Source organism: Siphateles boraxobius, unplaced genomic scaffold, assembly GCF_051911475.1.
Source record: "Siphateles boraxobius isolate OS27281-9 unplaced genomic scaffold, OSU_SipBor_1 3, whole genome shotgun sequence".
Classification (NCBI taxonomy): Eukaryota; Metazoa; Chordata; class Actinopteri; order Cypriniformes; family Leuciscidae; genus Siphateles; species Siphateles boraxobius.
Window position 1 is genome coordinate 6,996,933 of NW_027508919.1, and position 20,465 is coordinate 7,017,397.

Consider the following 20,465-nt stretch of genomic DNA (forward strand, 5'->3'; position numbering starts at 1 on the left):
ATTTTATTTCTTAATTGTTATTTTGTTTACACTTTGACCTTATACTTTAAAGTGTCTTATTGTTGTTTGTTTGTGTTTATCATAGTTTGGTAATTCTCTTAGAAATATTTTCTTTTCGTTATGATACGTGTTTCCTAGTTTTGTGATTTAAATAAATGTTTAAGCATCATGTTGAGGTTTCACGTGTCCTTCTTTAACCCTTTTTCTGACAATTTTAAAGAGGGGTTCTCAACATAAATAAATGTTAAAATGGCTTGCCACAGACATCAGTCAACCTCTATTGTGTCATGAGATAAAATGTAACAATTTTTTAGACCTATTTCCCATACGAAATACGGTAGATATAGAAGTGGCAATATATTTGCAATAAAAAAACTATACTAATTTGTCAACTTTCCCTTTTTCAGAATTTGGTCGTTATAGCTTATCCGCAGTCAGTGTTTGTATAGACACTGATTTAAAACCAGAACAAATACAGTAGGAGAGAACCCATAATTTGGCTGCTGTTTCCATTAAATTTTAGTAAATTGAACAAAAAAGTATTTTTTTTATTTTACCTTACCATATATAATTATGTGAATTAAAAAATTTATGTAATTAATGTTCAGGGCAATATTTTAGTTATGTGTTTTGTCTTAGAATATTTTTGAATAGTTTCCTATCCAGCCAATGCAAATTCAAATTTTTTTTGTCTACATATATTTTATTATTGAAATAGTTAGTCATACATTAATACTAGAGTCACATCATATAAGAGAATTTTTTATACCAACTCAATTGGTATTTAAAAATTTGGTAAATCATCTTTTTTTGTATAGAAATGTGGTTCAGCAGTTTTTCCACACAATTTATATTTTTGGAGTGATAATTGTTTATTTTTATCAGATCAGCTGTATTCAATTTCACAAAAATGAGACTTGTTTTATCCCAGCGGTTAAAAAAACAACAGTAACATGGTATTTTAAATGGGATTATTAATCAGCAAAACAATTTTGGGTGGAACAGTGCACACTGGCAGATATAAACTCACAGTTATATTTACAAGAGCACGTGTAAAGGTTATGCCATCGCTGAAATCTGTGATTTGACTTTTTTTTAATCAAAAATCCACATCATCCTCTGTCTTAAAAGGGCACCAGACATTTCATAAATACAACAACAACAACAGAAGATAAACATATTGTTAGACATTACAAACAGAGCACTTTCACATACACATCAGGGGAACAGAGGAATTATTACTGCTGATCAGATTTCAAAAAGACAAAACTGCTATGTCCTAAAATCTAGAGTGAAACAAACCAGATGTGATGAAGACTTTAACTTTACATCAAAACCTTTATGAAAAAGGTAGTTAAATGTAAAACAACACAATTGAAGTTTCTCTACATTTCACTTGAGCAAAGTCTAAGGACCAAAAAGATTAATATGTGTTCAATACTGTAACTTTATTACACAATACTACCGTCATGCACATCTGTACAATAGGATAACGTACGTCATAGTGAGAAAGGTAATGCTAATGGTCTTTGGAAAAAGATACACAAAAGGATAACACTGGCACATAAGTTTGACTAGCACATGAGTTTAGGTATCAAAATCCATCTTTTTTTCTTCTTTTTTGTTCCTTGCAAGAGTTTGACATTGCAAACCCATTTCACTGTGACTTTGGACATGCACCCACATCCCTAGTCCCTCCTTGCAATAAATAAAAAACGGTTTTCACTCTGTAGTGTCTTTCTCTTTCACAGCGGCTTCGCACAAGGCCCTCTTCTGCATCATAGTGTAAGGGAACGGTGCACCATTGCAGGCGCCATAGTCCAGTTTATTAAGCCTTGATAATGTTTTGATGCTGCCTGGAGGCCTACCTGGGCTCACCTTGTAGCCTGCAGCTTTGGTAGTGCCCAGTGGCCTTCCTGGGCTGGTTTTAAAACCTGCTGCTCTGGTGGTCCCAGGCGGTCGTCCCGTACTTGTCCTGTAGCCTGCAGACTTAGTGGTACCCGAGGGCCTGCCTCGTCGTCCGGACTTCCCAAGGCCCTTCTTTTTCTTAGAGCCCTCTGGAGCATCTGCACCCCTCATTCGAACGGTTTGGGAGTGAAATTCATTCTGGGAGTCTTGCATCTGGCAAGACATGGGCTTGATCATGCTCTGTGGCAAGGGGGGCAAGTTTGGGAGTGGCAGTTGTAGCGAGGGAGGTGGGACAGTGGGGTAAAATTTGTTGGACTGTGAACTGCACAACTCAAAATGACTGGCTGGGTGTTGCCCATCATCCCCAATGCTACCCAGACCATAGTCGTTGCTGTTGCTGGCTACTTGGTGCATCATTTTCTGTTCAAATAAAATATATTTTACAACGTTAGCTTGGAAAAAGATACAGTGGTTAGTAAAATGTTTATTTGTATTATAAAATAACAACCGAATATAAAAGTATTGCAATTTATACTTTCCAAACATCTTACAACGAGCGAGTGCATCGCAACTGAGTGATTGACGACGTCAATCAAAAAGAAAACAACAGGACTGTCCAATTAACCATGGAAAGTTATGCAGAGAGAGTCGAACTATGGAAATAGTCAAACTTTAAGTATGTCACAATGTACAGCTGGATAAGTAAACACAATGTTTTATCACAAAGAGCCAGGGACCGCAGAATATCTCTTATGCAAGTCCATCGTTGTCCTGTCATTCTGCACATTTGGTATCTTTTTTCCCGGCGCTATTCGGTTGTTAATAAATAATAGTCTTTCAATTGCTGTAAATAAAATAAAATGAAATGTAATATAAATTAGATGCAATTTTGCGTTAAATAATGCAATTGAAGAAAGTACTTTACCTCATCTGGAACGCGGGTCACGGAATGTAATGGGTTAAACATGAAACAGATCTATCTTCCATTCTTGAAAGCAAAAGTATAATTTTATTAACGCACTAATATGCACATTCTTGAAGCGCAAGATGCTTTCTTTCCGAACGATCGTGCTAATTTTGGTTTAAGGGATGGATATTTTTTCCCTGAACCGCTGAGGTTTAAAGCTGAAAGGCAGCCATTTTCACTAGAAAAAATAATAAAATAGTATGAATAGCTTATACGCATGCGTCAGCTGCTGATGGTAATTTACTGTTCTTCAGCAGTAGGCCCTGGTGTCAGCTCACGCGCCACTTTTTACCTCGATATTTATTCATTTATATACATTTATTTGGTGCTAACATTTGAAAATATCAACATGCACATTGATTTTTAAAATGTTGTATTGTTTCTATTAAAGTCAGATTTGTGTTTAATGAAAAGCTCATTATTGTGAGGACTTACAGAGAAGAAAGCGCAGTCAATTCGCCGTCACAGAAATATAAAACATAAACTAAAGGATATATGAGACAATATAGTTTTTTTAACACCACATTATAATGTATGATGGGATATCATTAAATCATATGCTAAAGAAAGACGTCTGCTTCACTTTACAGCAACAGAGCATAACACTATTATTACTTATTGTTATAAATTAAAGAAAGATCCTTCAATTTCCAGCAACTAGCATAATAATAATAATAATAATAATAATAATAATAATAATAATAATAATAATAATAATACATTATTATGATTATTTACACCAGACAAACTTTTGTAGCAGTTCTCAAATTACTGTAATTCCCCTTTTACATCAGTTGGCGGCACTAAACGCACGAGACAAAGCAATAGATCTGCGACAATTGCTACTATGGCGAAAACTGACCTGGTCAATATTAATAAGGTCAGGCTGACGTTCATTGATAGCCTTCCTATTGCGAACGCCTAATTTATAAATATGAATTGGGTCATAAAGAGATGCGGCATCGTAATCTACCAATGGAACAGTCTTGACTGCTTAATATTAAGAAGCCTTCGAGGTAGTAGGATTCGTTATTTGAATGCGGATTAGGTAGGTGACGTCAAACTACATGAGCGGATTCTTCGTCGCTGCTGCGCATGATAAGCAGAGTCTGACCGAAATCAAAGGAGCTTTCATGCTGTTGTTTTAATCATTTACTGCTTACAAAGAGCTGCAATCATCGTTTTATTCTTGAGGGAGTAAAAGTTTCAGTCCATTTGGAAGTAGCCAAGGAGTCGACAGCTTCATTTTAAACTGGGATTGATTCATTTAATTTAGGTTGACGCATGACGCCAAACCCATAAAGCATTTTGACTCGTTTCACCTTATTTTTAACATTACTTTCATGCTTTAAGGAAGTGTCGAGAATGGACGAGAAGGTGTTCACGAAAGAACTGGACCAATGGATCGAGCAACTGAACGAGTGCAAACAACTATCGGAAAACCAAGTGAAAATTTTATGCGAGAAGGTGAGTGACGATCATCGTCACCTGTGTCTGTGTTGCACTGTAGGCTATATTAAGGTTAAAACACGTGTAATGACAGGCGGCCCGTGGGTGCACCAGCAGACTGTCTAAATTTGTTATCGGCTCAGATACAGTTGCAGTGCGCCCTTCCCACTGGCCGCAATCCGAAGATGGCGGTGCCGAATTATTCTATTATTGGCAGTCTGTGCGCCATGAATGTGACTATTGGTTGTCGGCTGTGCAGCGCAGTTAGCAACCAGAGGTCTTCAGGTTATGCCCACTTTTGTTTTTCGTTGTCAGGCAGAGTTTGAGGGGTTGTCTTTGCTTTCTAAGGCAAAGCCAACATGGGACGGTAAAGGTTCAGATAGGCTACACCAACCTCAGTGGGGGAAACAACAACAAAAAAACTAATTTTGTGTTGTATTTAATTTATGTTGTTTTAATGTGTTTAAAACAAAGCCATTATTATTGCTTAGCAATATTATAATTGCCCATTATTTCAAATGCGCATCTAGAATTAGTCCACATGCATTAATCAGTATGTCCTTATTCTGTTAAACAATTTTTTTATGTTCTGCTATAAGTTTTTCCCCAACGATGTAAAAAAATAAATAAATGAAAATTCACAGTTGTTTCCTTAAATAGTTGACCTAAAAATGAAAAGTACTCACCCACACAATGTTCCAAACCTGCATGATTTTCCTTTTCTGTGGAGCACAAAGGGAGATCTGCCTCAGTTTGTATCGTGGAAATAAAATATATATTTTCTAACTATCTCTTATATATGTTAAAATAAATTAATAACAATAACAGTTATTATTATTATTACAAATTAATTTACACTGAACAAAATCCTAAACACAACACTTTTGTTTTTGCCCCCATTTTTCATGAGATGAACTCAAAGATCTTTTTCCTATGTACACAAAAGTCCTATTTGTCTCAAATATTGTTCACAAATCTGCCTAAATCTTCTCCTTTGCCGAGATAATCCATCCACCTCACAGGTGTGGCATATCAAGATGCTGATTAGACATCATGATTATTGCATTGATGTGCCTTAGGCTGGCCACAATAAAAGGCCACTCTAAAATGTGCAGGTTTACTGTATTGGGGGGTTCCGGGGGGATCCGAAAACCTGTCAGTATCTGGTGTGACCACCATTTGCCTCACGCAGTGCAACACATCTCCATCTTATAGAGTTGATCAGGTTGTTGATTGTGGCCTGTGGAGTGTTGGTCCACTCCTCTTCAATAGCTGTGCGAAGTTGCTGGATATTGGCAGGACCTGAAACACGCCATCTTATACGCCGATGCAGAGCATCCCAAACATGCTCAATGGGTGACATGTCTGCCATCTGCCCGGTACAGTGAAAACTGGGATTCATCCGTGAAGAGAACACCTCTCCAAAGTGCCAGACACCATCGAATGTGAGCATTTGCCCACTCAAGTCGGTTACGATGGCGAATTGCAGTCAAGTCGAGACCCCAATGAGGACGACGAGCATGCAGATGAGCTTCCCTGAGACGGTTTCTGACAGTTTGTGCAGAAATTCTTTGGTTATGCAAACTGATTGTTGAAGCAGCTGTCCGGGTGGCTGGTCTCATATGATCTTGGAGTTGAAGATGCTGGATGAGGTGGTCCCGGGCTGGTGTGGTTACACGTGGTCTGCGGTTGTGAGACCTGTTGGATGTCCTGCCAAATTCTCTGAAACGCCTTTGGAGACGGCTGATGGTAGAGAAATGATCATTCAATTCACGGGCAACAGCTCTGGTGGACATTCCTGCAGTCAGCATGCCCTCAAAACTTGCGACATCTGTGGCATTGTGCTGTGTGATAAAACTGCACAATTTGGATTGGCCTTTTATTGTGGCCAGCCTAAGGCACACCTGTGCAATAATCATGCTGTCTAATCAGCATCTTGATATGCCACACCTGTGAGGTGGATGGATTATCTCGGTAAAAGAGAAGTGCTCACTAACACAGATTTAGACAGATTTGAGAACAATATTTGAAAGGAATAGGCCTTTTGTGTACATTAGAAAAAGTCTCAGATCTTTGAGTTCAGCTCATGAAAAATGGGGGCAAAAACAAAAGTGTTGCGTTTATAATTTTATTCCGTGTAGATACCACTTAAAGCACATTTGGTAACTCTTTATTTTAGAGTGTCCTTCTTACACGTTACATATAGTGACTGTACTATTAACTATAATATATGTATAATTACACGCAATTAACCCTACTCCAAACCCCAATCCTAACTCTAACCCTTTAGTAAGTACATGTCATTAATTATGAATACTAAGTACTTGAATATATAATTACATTGTAACACAGACACCTCAAAATAAAGTGTAACCGCACATTTTAAGGCTATTAGACAAACATTGTTTAGTGTATTTAGTTCCTCTTAATTTATTTACAAGAACACATGCCATTATTATTAATCACTGGTCCGTGTCTACATTGCCTCCCATAGTTTGTTAGAAAATTTAAATGCATTTTAGGTTAATAGTTGAGACCATTTCTTGTTGTCTGAGCTGCTTGTTTTATCTATTGCAGGCTAAAGAAATTTTATCCAAAGAGTCAAACGTCCAGGAAGTGCGTTGCCCGGTCACAGTGTGCGGAGATGTGCATGGCCAATTTCACGATCTTATGGAACTGTTTAAGATTGGGGGTAAATCACCAGATACTAATTACCTATTTATGGGAGACTACGTGGATAGAGGTTACTATTCAGTAGAGACAGTCTCACTGCTGGTGTCTTTAAAGGTATGTAAATAGACACAGCGTTAACATTGATCTGAAGTTACTAATACAAGAAAATGTTAATTTGCATTGTGTTAATGGCTTGTTTTTTTAATTGTAAATCCTGCAGGTTCGATATCGGGAGAGAATCACCATCCTCCGCGGAAACCATGAAAGCAGACAAATCACACAAGTTTATGGCTTTTATGATGAGTGCCTGAGAAAATATGGAAATGCAAATGTTTGGAAATATTTCACAGACCTCTTCGACTACCTTCCTCTTACAGCCCTTGTGGACACACAGGTAAATTGGTTAGTGATTAACAGTAACAGTATTTCATCCATTGTAACTGTCTTATGACATTTAGATCAAATCAAAAAGCTGTTTGCACAGTAATTTGAGTGCGCATAAAGCTTAAACCTAACTCGGTTTGCTCTGTCTGCACAGATATTCTGTCTCCATGGAGGATTGTCACCTTCAATTGACACACTGGATCACATTCGCGCATTGGACCGGATCCAAGAAGTTCCCCATGAGGTATAAATTCCACCTGTGAATATCAGAAAGACGTACAGTGTTACTTTAATATTCAACATTATTAAGAGTCCCAGCTGTGAATACTACTCACAGAAGCTTATGAAATCTTGTTGGCAGGGTCCAATGTGTGATTTGCTGTGGTCCGATCCGGATGACCGTGGAGGTTGGGGGATTTCCCCCAGGGGGGCTGGGTACACGTTTGGCCAGGACATCTCAGAAACATTTAACCATGCCAACTGCTTGACTCTGGTCTCAAGAGCTCACCAGTTAGTGATGGAGGTAAAAGAGAGGTTGATTACCAATGTTTATGTATATATAAGAGAAATAAATAAAAAAATCAAATATGTGTTTTTGTGTGTGTACAGTACTGGTCAAAAGTCTCAGGCAAGGGGTTTAAGCCAGCTATTTATATCTTTTGCTGTAGTGTGTAAGTGGGAAATGTCAGTTTACATTTTCAAACATTAATTTTTCCATTAATTGCAATAATCCAGTGAGATTATTGTATGCGTAAGGAGTTAGACTGCTCCGCACGGAGATCTGATCTCACCATATATCACATATATATATATAGAGAGAGAGATAGTTAGAAAATATATATAGGTTTGAAACTCCACAAAGCAGGATTATTATATTATATAGAGATACTATTATAGTTTTTATTTTTAGATTTTCCAGTTTATTTTTAATTTTAGTTAAAATGTTAGTAATTTTGTTGTATGTTTTGAGATTTTTTGGTAATATGTTCATATAGTTTTTATTAATTTTTATTTCAGTTAACACTCTTTTTATTTCAAGTAACAACATTTTTTTTATGGTTTTGGTTTTAGTTAATTATAATAACCCTGGTACAAAGTTATTACAATTTTTGAATTTGTAGCACATGGATAATAATAGACCTACTAATTGTTGATAAGCTACTGGCTAATATATTTTTTAAAAACATTTTCATAGGGTTATAACTGGTGTCATGAACGTAATGTGGTAACGATCTTCAGCGCACCCAATTATTGCTACCGATGTGGTAACCAGGCTGCGATCATGGAACTTGATGACACGCTGAAGTACTCCTTGTATGTATATGACAAACAAAGCATACTTTTTTATTGATAATTCCCATTTCCTGTCCCTGTGTTATATTTCTATGATTTTACAATTATAAACATTTATATTAACAGAATGATTTCCTTTAGTTTACAGTTTGACCCGGCACCACGTAGAGGAGAGCCTCATGTCACTCGTCGCACTCCAGATTATTTTCTGTAAAATGGGAAGGCTTTTTTTAAATTACAATATTGCAGCACTATCAGTGGACTATCATACTACTAGTGGACAATGATTATTCATAGAAGACATGCTCATTTGTTAAAATTTTCTAACACAAACCCCTGTCCTCGGACCAAAACGTGCCATATCTAGTACTGCAACAAGATAAATACAGTAATCTCAACAAACACACAAAATGTAACAGTACTCTCTCATCTCCATCATGTACTTTTCCTCTCTTCTGTTCTAAAAAAAAAACAGTTGTGTTTTTGATCAGGATGTAAGGGTTTCATCAGACTAATGGGGTTTTGTGCATTCTTCTGAAGCGCTGTGTTTTGGAATAACAATATTTGAATTTACAAACTAAATGCTTATGACTGGATAATGTACACATTGTGATGAGCTTAAAATAGTGCTGTGTATTATAGCTGCATTTTCATGCTGCATGGCCTCGGGTTCACAATGAGTTGTCATCTGGCAAATGTCCGATTGCTGTTTTAACTGATTGCCTACTGCAATGTTTGTTGCAGGTTGGTATGAAACACTTTTGGTTTAGTCTCTTTTCAATGTCATTTAAGCACTTTTTCAATGCAGTATTTGTTATTGTACTTAGTTAACAGAGCAGTGGTTTTGTTTGTTTCTGCTTTTGTATGTTACTGCATTATTTCCCAATAGTTTGTAATTAAATCAGAGCACAATTAAATAGGGATTTGAACAGCAATAAAAACTCATGCTATTTATCTATGTAAAGTCTGTTTCTGTAATTCAGCTGTAAAGTTATGTTCCCTCTGTTGTAGGATAGTGCAAAATATTATCAGTGTTGCTGATTGATTTTAATTGTTAGGTCATTCCTGTTATGCAGTACAGTTGAGCACTGTAACTATATATATATATATTTAAAATGTATTGGAATTTAAGCAAGAATTTAAGGAAGGTTATAATGTAATACACCAGACTTTCAAAAAATGCTCTGGCCAAGCTCAGTTAACAATAAAAATGAACAAGATGGAACCTAATGGGAAGGAAATAAAGTGCTAAAGTTAACCATTACAAAGTGAACGTTTTCTAACATGACGGTGGAATATTTTGAAATTTAATAGCATGCCATTAACAATAATTTTATCTAACATGATAGAGTATTTTAAAGGAAGACATCATTATATTATCCAGAGCCGTTTAACTTTCAAACGATAAATATCTAAAAACGTTGTTTATTAAAAATATTTTTATTTAAAATTCACCTATTTTAATTTAATTTCGATTAAAAAAAATAGTTTAATGCTAAACATTCCAGACATGCCTACATGACAATGTAATACATAACAGGAATGACTTGGTTGGTGTTTAAGATATCCGCTAGATGGAACTATTTTCTTAGATCTAACTATTGTTAGCTATTGTCATTAGATGGGTTTTAGCTAAAAGGTTTTACATCCAAGTTAATGGCATTTCGAAAATATTTTTTGAAAGGCATTAAATGTGTCTCTTTCTGCAGAGAATCGATCCATAACTTGATACTAGGTTATAGTGTTATTAATTGCCGTCCTTCTGTATTACATAGAAATGTACTTGTAAATTGAGTCAAGAAATGACAGACGGTAAGTTAAGTTAGTGCATTTACTTATTCGGTACGAGTGTCTATTTACACAGATTTACTCTAAGTACAAATAGCCTGAAAAAAAGATGAATGATTTACATTTTAGACAGACAGCCAACAGTTAAAAATTAATGTCATAAAAACTGACTTGCCCACGGCTTATTAGACCTGATCTGGCGTGTTTGAAGATATTCAATTTCATAATCAAAATATTTGATTTCATTAGATTTCATAGTAAAAGTCCTTTCGTTGACTGACTAATGTATTTAACTCAGTAAACGTAAGCAGCTAAAATTCCGTTGTTCATTGTTTTTTTTTTAACCAATGTCTTTGATTGCGACATAAATCTAATATTCTCATGTTAAAAATATTTCCCAAGATATTAGAAACTTTTATTTTGAAATATCAGCAGCGCCGCTGGTTGGTTGGGCTTTTACTGCGGCGTACTTCACGTTCATTCGTAAATACCAAATTAGCCTCGGTGCGCGAGACTGATATCTGCTGCGGAGTGCTGTGATTTTGTCTTACGGCGGGCTTTGCACTGTTGCACTGTAAGTAACAGGACCTTTCGGGGTTTTTTTTCACGGATGTCATTTTCAAGATATTTTTCCTTTTCTTTTTCTTTTTTTTTTGTACTGGATGCATTAGAATGTAAAACCTTATGCTGCCAGTAAGTGGATTTGTGATGTGGCATCCTGAGGTTGATATAGAGGTGCACAGCTGTAGTTGTAACTTACAGATGGGTTTTAAGATAAAGCTAAAACGTATTAAGATAATTATCATATGGAACAACCCTCCAATATTTTTTTATCATCATATTTAAACATACTATAATTCATATTTAGGACATATTGAAAGCCCCAATGGAAGCCACCCAACCGGTACCGACTGGTTTTGAACCATTCTTTGCCAATGGGCTACAATAATGATATTCTAACAATTAATTTCAAAACAGGACACCATCTAAATCATTCAATTTATCCCATATTGTTTTGCTCTTTAAAGATCGTCAATGTTTTAACACATCAAATAAAGCATTAAGATGCATATTATTACTAGATTATTGAAATAATACAGGGTAATATACAGTCATGGAAGCATACTATTGGCAAGAAATGGGTTGTTTAGGGAAAGTGTAATAAACGCTGCGTCTCTGTTCAAAGTTCATTTCTGATCAATAGACCCGTGTATCGGTCAGTATCTTATCTCTCCAATCTATAGTGTGCACTGATGTTTTCATGTTTGGAAAAGCACGATATGAATTCTTGCTTTGCAGCGACGAATTGCTCTTTTGAGTCGGATCTTTACTCAATGAATCGGTTACACAAGCAGTCAGAACGATTTGTTCAAGAAATTGACTGAACGATTCAGTCCGAATCAACGAGAATCGTCTCTTTTAATATGTAACGAAACGTACAACGACAGAATGAGCATTCGCGTAGACATGTGGAGCAGAAAGTACATTTCTTCATTGCAGAAGCAGAAATATTACAAATATATATTACAAATAAAACGTTAATAAAATGTTTTCAATTTAAGTGAATTGTTTTATCAGTAGTACGCATATGAAATTGAGTTGGTTTTCTAAATTGCTTGAAGTTTTATACCACATCATTATTTTTTAAAAAGTAATTAAAAAGGCTATGTATGCTAGTTGCCTAACTTACAAACCAAACGTTTCTGTGGATGTTTCCACATTGGTATATCAGTGACCACGTGATGGCGTATCGCAGATACCTGTTTTTGAGCCGATTCTTTGAAACGAACTGTTCAAAAGAATCGGTTTGCGAAAATGAGTCAGACTTTTTTTCACCAGGGAAGCAATGCAAACCAAAGCATCAGGCTCAAGTAGATCCAAGGGATCTCGTGCAAATCATTTGAACCATGATTTGATTTAAAGAGACATAGACACACTTTTGTAGCCGTGTGTAAGTGAAACGCGTGATTTATTGTCCACCATTTAGCTGTCTTTGGTGTCTTCAAAACACTGCATTTTCAAAATAAAATTTCACCACGCTGCACATTTACAGCGTGTGGTTTATTTAATTTGTTTAATTTTGCCTTTGTGAATGCCTATTCTTGGAATATGCACGTGCAAATAAACGTTTAAACATTAAACCATTAAGAACTTTATACTGTTTTCTATTCGTCATTAGAAAGTTAACAATCGCAAGGACAGTAAAAATCCCCCCAAAATACTACCCTCGTATGATTTAAAACCCATATAGCTTTCTTTCTTCAGTATAAAACAAAAAGTCTTGCAGTTGGGCAGAATGACAGCCTCAGTAGGCCTACAGTTATCTTCACTTTCATTGCATGGAAAATGATGCAATAAAAGTGAAGGATGACTGAGACTGTCAGTTCTTTACATTCTGTTTGATATTTTATTTGTCATCCACAGAAGAAAGTCATACAGGTTTAAAATAAATGAGAAAGAGTAAATTGTGAAAGATGTTTTTGAGTGCACTACATTTATAATCTTATACTTCTTACAATTTTTATAGAAACACAGGCCATACACATAGGTGCTGCTCTACATGGGGACTAGCAGAACCAAATGTCATTTTCAGAGTGACCGATGTTCGAGCCTTTCTTTGCTTGCCTGGTCAGCTGTGTCTTTAGAAACTACATGCTGATTCAGCGGTGGCCCAATCGGGGGAGGAATGTCATGTGCCAGCAATATTCAGGGGTTTTTTTTTCTTGCTGGAAAAACAAAAAAGGCTTTTAATTCTCTCTATGTTATTTTAGTACAGTGTTTTCTCTATAAGAAATGAAAACTTACTGTTCACCAAGAAATTAAAATTCTCTTAGGATTTACATTATCAAAAGTCTGGTGCAAGTAATTATTATTATTATTATTATTTTGGGATAAATCAATACTTTTATTCAGCAAGGATGCATAAAATTGCTTAAAAGGTAAAAACTTTATAATGTTATAAAAGATTAACATTTCAAATGAATGCTGTTCTTTTGAACTTTCCATTTATCAAAGAATACTAGAATAAAGTATCACATTGTGCTTTTACACTGTTGTGTGTTAAATGAATGTGAAGTGTATCCAAAGTTTTAACAGTGTAATATGTTCACAGTGTACCATGGCAGCCGTGCTCTCCACCTCCATAAACATTAAAGAGCCACGCTGGGATCAGGGAACATTTGTGGGTCGCGCAAAGCATTTCTTCACTGTCACAGACCCTAGAAACATCCTCCTGTCGAATGAACAATTAGAAAATGCACGTCAGATTATTCAGGATTACAAGTAAGTCTCAACTCTGCATTTATTTACAGCATGTGCTTTTGTATAGGATTCATTGTTACATATGCTGAGTTTGCCAGATACCAAGTACGCCATCATCTTCCATTGTCTTATCCCTGAAGAAAAGGGGTGGTATCACCGGATCTCACAGAAGATGAGCTATGGAGGGCGAAGTATGTTTTTGACTCTGCATTCCATCCAGACACAGGAGAGAAAATGCTCCTGATTGGTCGCATGTCTGCTCAGGTTCCTATGAACATGACCATCACTGGATGCATGATGACGTTCTACAGGTAAATCATGCTGGGTTTTGCTGTGTTATCCATTATTTTAGTGGCTACAGTGTAGCTATAAGACTTGGTGGATTCTTTCTGGATAATAAACAATTTCACCACATATAATGCTGAATATGTATACTTTCTCTTGCTTTTAGAACGACTCCAGCAGTTCTGTTTTGGCAGTGGATTAATCAGTCTTTCAATGCAATAGTCAACTACACCAACAGGAGTGGAGACGCCCCCATCACAGTAAAGTGAGAGGACTTTAGATCATGCATATGAATATTTGTTTCACTTTACGCATTTCTTCTTTCAACTAATTTGCAATATCACTAAATTCCTAATATATGTCCTTGCAGCCAGCTTGGCACAGCATATGTATCAGCCACCACAGGGGCCGTGGCTACTGCTTTAGGACTAAATGCATTAGCAAAGGTAATGGTCTGTCATCGCCAGTGCTCAAAGTGGGCCGGTACGGACTGGTACACATACCGGCACTTCTATATTTTAACCTGTAATGTGTACCCTTACTTTGTTGTGCACTTCTCACTTCTCACATGTTGCATGTACTCTGACCGCCCTACCCCTAGAACACGATTTAAACCCTTAGGAGTAATGCCACTTCCCCCCCCCCCCCCCACTTCAATCACTGGTTATCGCTTACTAATAAGATTTAACTCTTTCACATCAAAGTATTAAATATTATGCTCAGCGCTCACTATGTGTTCATGTAATAATTAGTAATTATGTTTAATTTTCTGTCTTTCAGCATGTGTCCCCACTCATAGGACGCTTTGTGCCATTCGCTGCTGTAGCTGCTGCTAACTGTATCAATATCCCACTCATGAGACAACGGTAAATAATTATCTAGAACAAATCGTTTGCATAAAGAGGTCTGGCCTTATTTTACCCTGAATTGGTTGTTCGGTAGTCATGGAATTTTTTGATCACAAAAAGATTCTCAATGCATATATATATATATATATATATATATATATATATATATATATATATATATATATATATATATATATATATATATATATATATATATATATATATATATATAAACATGACCATTTAAAAGTTGGGGTTGGTAACATTTTTTAAAATGTTTTTGAAAGAGCCTCTTATGCTCACCACGGCTCCATTTATTTGATTAAAAATACAGTAAAAACAGTAATATTGTCAAATATTTTTACAATTTAATATACCTGTTTTCTATTTTAATATATTTTAAAATGTAATTTATTCCTGTGATGGCTAAATTAAATTTTCAGCATTATTACTCCAGTCTTCAGTTCAGAAATCCTTCTAATATGCTGATTTGATGCTCAAGAAACATTTATTACTATCAATGTTGAAAACAGTTGTGCTTCTTAATATTTTTGTGGAAACTGTGATGTTATTTTTTTTTCATGATTCTTTAGAATTTCAAAAGAACAGAAATAGAACACTTTTTTGTAACATAATAAATGTCTACTGTCACGATTGATCAATTTAATGCCTCTTGTCCTGGCTGAATAAAATTATTTCCTTAAAAAGAAAATCTACTGACCCCAAACCGTCAACAGTGGTTCAGAACAATAATGCTCAAAACGGTAATGTAATATTGTGTGTAGCTGTTCATTTATTAGAAACATGCAGTATGTCATATGGAGCGCATCTTTCCTTTTGTGTCTCAGGGAACTCAAACATGGCATTCCAGTAACAGATGAGAATGACAATCGGTTAGGAGAATCTTCAAATGCAGCTCAACAGGCCATTACACAAGTGGTGGTTTCCAGAATCCTCATGGCCTCTCCGGGAATGGGTTTGTTTACTCTAAAAGTCTTGAGATTGTCTTTCATTAAGCTGACTTTAGCATCTATGCTTATTAAAGGTGCAGTTAGTGATTTCTATTGAAAGTAGATCGGACTAAAACACACTTTTAGCCAATCAGCAGTATACACTCATGATTGAGGAGGAGAGAGGGTGAGCAAGAGGGAGATTTGAAAAAAGACTGTGGAAAGCAAGACGGCTGAGAGACATTGCAAAAGAGAAAAGGTTTGAGGAATATTACTGGAAAAAGAAGGGTTATGACGAGAGCTTTAGGACCTGTCCTGCGTTAATATTGAAAAAGCTTGCTAGCGATGGAGAGACATTAGAGTGCGGGAAGACTTGAAAACAGATGCTGAGGTTGCTTTGTATCTACTCCATATATGAGTAACATTGGTTTTGCTATGTTTCACAGAACAAAGATTTGTTGTTGTAGAAAATATTAGCTAGTTACAGGACAGTTTTCATTGTCATTGTTTGTCTGGAGCTGCTGTGCTACTGGCGACTAACAACCAACTCATGTTTGTATATACTGTTGTTTACTGTATGTACATTTTTTTTGTGTGTAAATTTTTTTTTTTTTTTTGTCCACTCGTTTATTCGTCATCTTCGCTTTATTTTCCACAAAGCATTATTTTGCTTCACTCCACTCATGTTTGTGCATTTTGGGGGCGGAGCAATAAATGAGGGTATGTGTTTGTTTGGGTTGATTTCAAATATCAAATATGTTTCTCAGAAATTGCTTACTGCACTTTTAAACCCAGAAATTAAGTCTAAGGATTTAAAAAAAATATATGATATTAAAAATATCAGGTTTTTCATGAGTTTTCTCAAACTTTCATCCCCCCACTGTCTTATGTAGACGCAATGTTGCATATCTGGTTATGGGACACTGTAATTGCAAGCAAGTAATATAACTAATTGTTTTCATCCTGTAGCAATCCCTCCATTTTTAATGAACTCTTTGGAAGAGAAGGCCTTCCTCAAGGTAATTTCAAAATTGCATTATAAATGTTTTGTTTACATGACTGAAAATCTTAATGAAAATTGTTCAGCCTTAACACATACCCATCTACAGTGTCCAGTCTGCTTGAATGCTTTAGCCCTTACAATGGCCCCATAGAATCATGGGCTTTGTTGCCAGGTTGATTCCCCCCCCCTTTTTATTTTTTTCAGAGGTTTCCTTGGATGAGTGCACCCATTCAAGTTGGCTTGGTTGGGTTTTGGTGAGTTGCCAAAGATAGATTGATGGTCTAATAAACTGTTATCTTATGAAAGACATTCAAGAATTTGTGATTTGTGACTTTCTTTTTTCTTCTTCTTAGTCTTGTGTTTGCAACCCCATTGTGTTGTGCGTTATTCCCACAAAAAAGGTGAGAAAGTTCTCAAAATAGTTTGGAACTAAATGCATGTATGATTTTGGAATCTTTTGAATAATTCACTTCATAATTCCAATTTGTTCAAACAGCTCTATGGCTGTGAGCCGCTTGGAACCAGAGCTGCAGGAGAAGATTCGAGCCAGTCATCCTGGAATAGAGACGGTCTACTTCAACAAAGGACTGTAAAGACAAACGTTGGTGAATCTCCTCTATACTGTAATGGTTTCACGTACCATCCAAAACATCTTTTTGTGTGCCAAAGTTCACCCGTTCCTCTCCAGGACATACCAACTCAGTCATTTTGTAGGATGTTTTTACATTTTTGAGTGTTTTAATTGGTTTTAAGCTAAATCCTTATTGTCTTTGCCAATTTGTGCCGGCCTTTTGTCTGACATGTATATGACGGTGCTCACCACTGTATATACATTTAGTATTTTTTTTAATTTCTGAAATAATTCAGTTTTCTGCCAGATTATTGAAAATTATTATTCCATGTGCCACTCAATGTCATTTTTAGTAAGGATCAAAGATGGCAGATGGTGACCTTGTTTTTTTTATTAGTCTGTATTGCATTTTTGTCAGTATTTCGTGTTTATCTCTTCATGATGGTTGCAGTTTATACAGTACTGTCAAATTTCATTTCAGTTACAAGAAAAGTCAAGGGACGTCTTTATGACAATTGTGCAATCCATTTAAAATGTTGCCAAATACAAACCTCTGCTGCAAATTTCCTTAGATGCAGGTTTAATAAACCGATAAACTAAAGCATGAGTTTTAAGAAGAGTTTTATCTATTTTACTATCCTCAGTATTTGAGTTTCACTCTTAGAGTGTTATACAGGAAAAGTGCGTATGTTCACATAATTTCTTCTGCCTGTCGACGGTGCATGAACAAACTTTTTGTTAGTGAAAATAGTGTGAGGTTAAAGTTCAACGTGTTCTCATTGACTGTTCCAAAGTCTATTCCTCTAGCAGTTCAAGGAAACTCATTGTTTTTCTACACAATCTTGTCAAACCTCACCTGTTTTCTGTTTAATGAATGGCCATTTACTTTGGTTCACCCTTGAAAAATTCTCATGTGCCATATTTTGTTACACATGTTAAAGTCCTCACACAAAACAATCTACATGAAACCTTCTAGAATAAGTAATAGAATGCTAATGTACTAGTCTCATTTTCTGTATCCTTACCCACCAATTTTGAGAAAGGACACAATCCGTATAGCGATTTTATACAAAAAAAAATCTACTGTAAATTTTCCATTTATGAAGTGCAACATTGCCTTTCCATCTACACTACATGGCCAAAAGTTTGTGGACAGCGTCTTCGAATGAACAGGTTTTGGCATTTCAGCAATTTCTGAGGCCAAATCTTAATGCAACTGCATACAGGGACATTGAAGAGAATTGTATTTTAATCTTTATGCCCAAGATCCATAAAGAACTGACTTACCACATTTTTTTGAATGTTGATTGGTCTGCACGAAACACCGTTCTTTAGGATGAATTATAACACCGACTGTGAGCCCTGTCCCATCGCTGGATCTAACACACTCGTTGAAAGCCTTCCTAGTGAAATGTGGTATATTAGCAACCGGATCAGTTAATGTTTAATATTTTGAAATTAGGAGTTTAAAAATTGCGTATTGTGTACGGGTGTCCATGTACTTTTGGCTATGTTATATATTTTTAGAATTATTGATGTTAATATTTGTGAACTTTCCATTAAATTGACTAAGTCTTCATGTGTTGAGGTATTTAAATATGTTTAATGTTCAATACGTAACGTACTAAGAGAGTGTAACAAACAGTCTATGGATAGCTGTGTGTTGAGCGCTCTGATTATTGTTGTTGTGAAGACTGTTGATGTACCACATTTGTTCAGTTCATGAATGTAGTGTTGGCAGTAATGAAATCAAACTAAGAGAACATAAATTTATGTGAATATGCTGGTGGTTATATTGGTAAACACTACTTGTTTTTGTTCTAATTGTGAAAAACAGTCCTTGTTCTTCAAGATTCCCTGAAGGTTTTCAGTTTAATTCATCATGCATCTCTGTGGAAGACAATGGCGAGAGAACAATTTTAGGTTTTTATCATGTGTTATTATTTTGTGGTTTGATCATGGTCATTAGCAACACAAACATTCTCAGGCTGCCCCCCTCAGCAAAGGTCCTGGGCAAGATAGGTATTCAGATCTTTGATCATTGTATATATGATTTGAATTCATAGCTGATTTGACATAAAACTGCTCAAAGACTGCTGGTTTGTTCAGGAGAATCACAACAGCCATGAGGATCTTTAGACAGGAAATTACAGCACACCCCTTCTTTTTTAACTTTATGAGGTTGTTGACTTTATTAATTATATACGAAGTGAAATGCAAATGAATATGTTCCCTTGTGCATTAAACACATCATACCACTGTTTATTTCCTGATCCCATAATCAATAATTCAAGGCGTCTGCATACTTGGAACAAAATGGACTACTCTGGGGTGGCAGGTGTGACTCAGTAGTCTACTCTTTAAATGAACAAGTTGCTCTGATTCGTACAATAATTTGTTTACAGTGAATGAGATGGGTGTAAGATTTTCAAGATGAATATTTAAAAAATGTTTCTTATTTTACAGTGAATGGGGAAATTGTACTGTGTAGATTACACTGTACTGTGTGGATTACCTAAATAAAGAGTATTATAAAGCAATGGATCGTTTTTGCAGCTTGTCCTTATTTAGTTAACTTCTAGTGTATCACACTAGATTTTTGAGCTGTGTCTTTTCTTGCCGTTTTTCCTCAACATTAATGAACAGATGTTAGTTCACTTACCGTCAGTTGGCTGTGGTGCGATTCAAAATGTATGAACGCCATTTCAATCAGATACATCAAATAAGTAAATGTAAAAAACAAACAATATATATATATATATATATATATATATATATATATATATATATATATGTTGCTCAATCCCACGCTTCCTCCACGGCGTGGCATGGAGGCAATCAGCCTGTGGCACTGCTGAGGTGTAATGGAGGCCCAGGATGCTTCGATAGCGGCCTTAAGCTCATCCAGAGTGTTGGGTCTTGCGTCTCTCAACTTTCTCTTCACAATATCCCACAGATTCTCTATGGGGTTCAGGTCAGGAGAGTTGGCAGGCCAATTGAGCACAGTAATACCATGGTCAGTAAACCATTTACCAGTGGTTTTGGCACTGTGAGCAGGTGCCAGGTCGTGCTGAAAAATGAAATC

General features: G+C 36.0%; 3 protein-coding genes across 5 annotated transcripts; 2 read left to right on the forward strand and 1 right to left on the reverse strand.

The window, feature by feature from the left end:
* Positions 1-853: 853 nt before the first annotated feature.
* On the reverse strand, positions 854-3,077 carry LOC143756849 (UPF0461 protein C5orf24 homolog). Of its 3 annotated transcripts, XM_077247637.1 has the most exons (3): positions 2,834-3,057; positions 2,460-2,752; positions 854-2,328 (listed from the first exon to the last, which is right to left on the reverse strand). In XM_077247637.1, the coding sequence occupies exons 2-3, from the start codon at positions 2,472-2,474 to the stop codon at positions 1,723-1,725; spliced, it is 621 nt and encodes a 206-aa protein (XP_077103752.1). In that variant the 5' UTR covers positions 2,475-2,752; positions 2,834-3,057; the 3' UTR covers positions 854-1,722. The 3 variants fall into 3 exon arrangements, with proteins under 3 accessions (XP_077103752.1, XP_077103751.1, XP_077103753.1); XM_077247636.1 differs by lacking the exon at positions 2,460-2,752 and having other exon boundaries at positions 2,834-3,077; XM_077247638.1 differs by lacking the exon at positions 2,834-3,057 and having other exon boundaries at positions 2,444-2,462.
* A 666-nt stretch (positions 3,078-3,743) lies between these two features.
* ppp2caa (protein phosphatase 2 catalytic subunit alpha a) lies at positions 3,744-9,632 on the forward strand. Its single transcript, XM_077247635.1, has 7 exons — positions 3,744-4,342; positions 6,902-7,111; positions 7,218-7,391; positions 7,536-7,625; positions 7,743-7,904; positions 8,577-8,695; positions 8,816-9,632. The coding sequence occupies exons 1-7, from the start codon at positions 4,241-4,243 to the stop codon at positions 8,886-8,888; spliced, it is 930 nt and encodes a 309-aa protein (XP_077103750.1). The 5' UTR covers positions 3,744-4,240; the 3' UTR covers positions 8,889-9,632.
* A 1,296-nt stretch (positions 9,633-10,928) lies between these two features.
* sfxn1 (sideroflexin 1) lies at positions 10,929-19,920 on the forward strand. Its single transcript, XM_077247639.1, has 11 exons — positions 10,929-11,036; positions 13,575-13,744; positions 13,864-14,034; positions 14,175-14,273; positions 14,379-14,454; positions 14,789-14,874; positions 15,705-15,832; positions 16,776-16,825; positions 17,014-17,063; positions 17,163-17,210; positions 17,306-19,920. The coding sequence occupies exons 2-11, from the start codon at positions 13,581-13,583 to the stop codon at positions 17,400-17,402; spliced, it is 969 nt and encodes a 322-aa protein (XP_077103754.1). The 5' UTR covers positions 10,929-11,036; positions 13,575-13,580; the 3' UTR covers positions 17,403-19,920.
* Positions 19,921-20,465: the final 545 nt, after the last annotated feature.

Coding starts and splice junctions, on each gene's coding strand:
- LOC143756849 (XM_077247636.1), bottom strand. CDS start 2,875: ATGTTTAACCCATTACATTCCGTGACCCGCGTTCCAGATGAG. Junction 2,329..2,833: donor TGACCCGCGTTCCAGATGAG/GTAAAGTACTTT, acceptor TTATTTGAACAG/AAAATGATGCACCAAGTAGC.
- ppp2caa (XM_077247635.1), top strand. CDS start 4,241: ATGGACGAGAAGGTGTTCACGAAAGAACTGGACCAATGGATCGAGCAA. Junction 4,343..6,901: donor TGAAAATTTTATGCGAGAAG/GTGAGTGACGAT, acceptor TATCTATTGCAG/GCTAAAGAAATTTTATCCAA. Junction 7,112..7,217: donor CACTGCTGGTGTCTTTAAAG/GTATGTAAATAG, acceptor TAAATCCTGCAG/GTTCGATATCGGGAGAGAAT.
- sfxn1 (XM_077247639.1), top strand. CDS start 13,581: ATGGCAGCCGTGCTCTCCACCTCCATAAACATTAAAGAGCCACGCTGG. Junction 13,745..13,863: donor CAGATTATTCAGGATTACAA/GTAAGTCTCAAC, acceptor TTATCCCTGAAG/AAAAGGGGTGGTATCACCGG. Junction 14,035..14,174: donor TGCATGATGACGTTCTACAG/GTAAATCATGCT, acceptor TCTTGCTTTTAG/AACGACTCCAGCAGTTCTGT.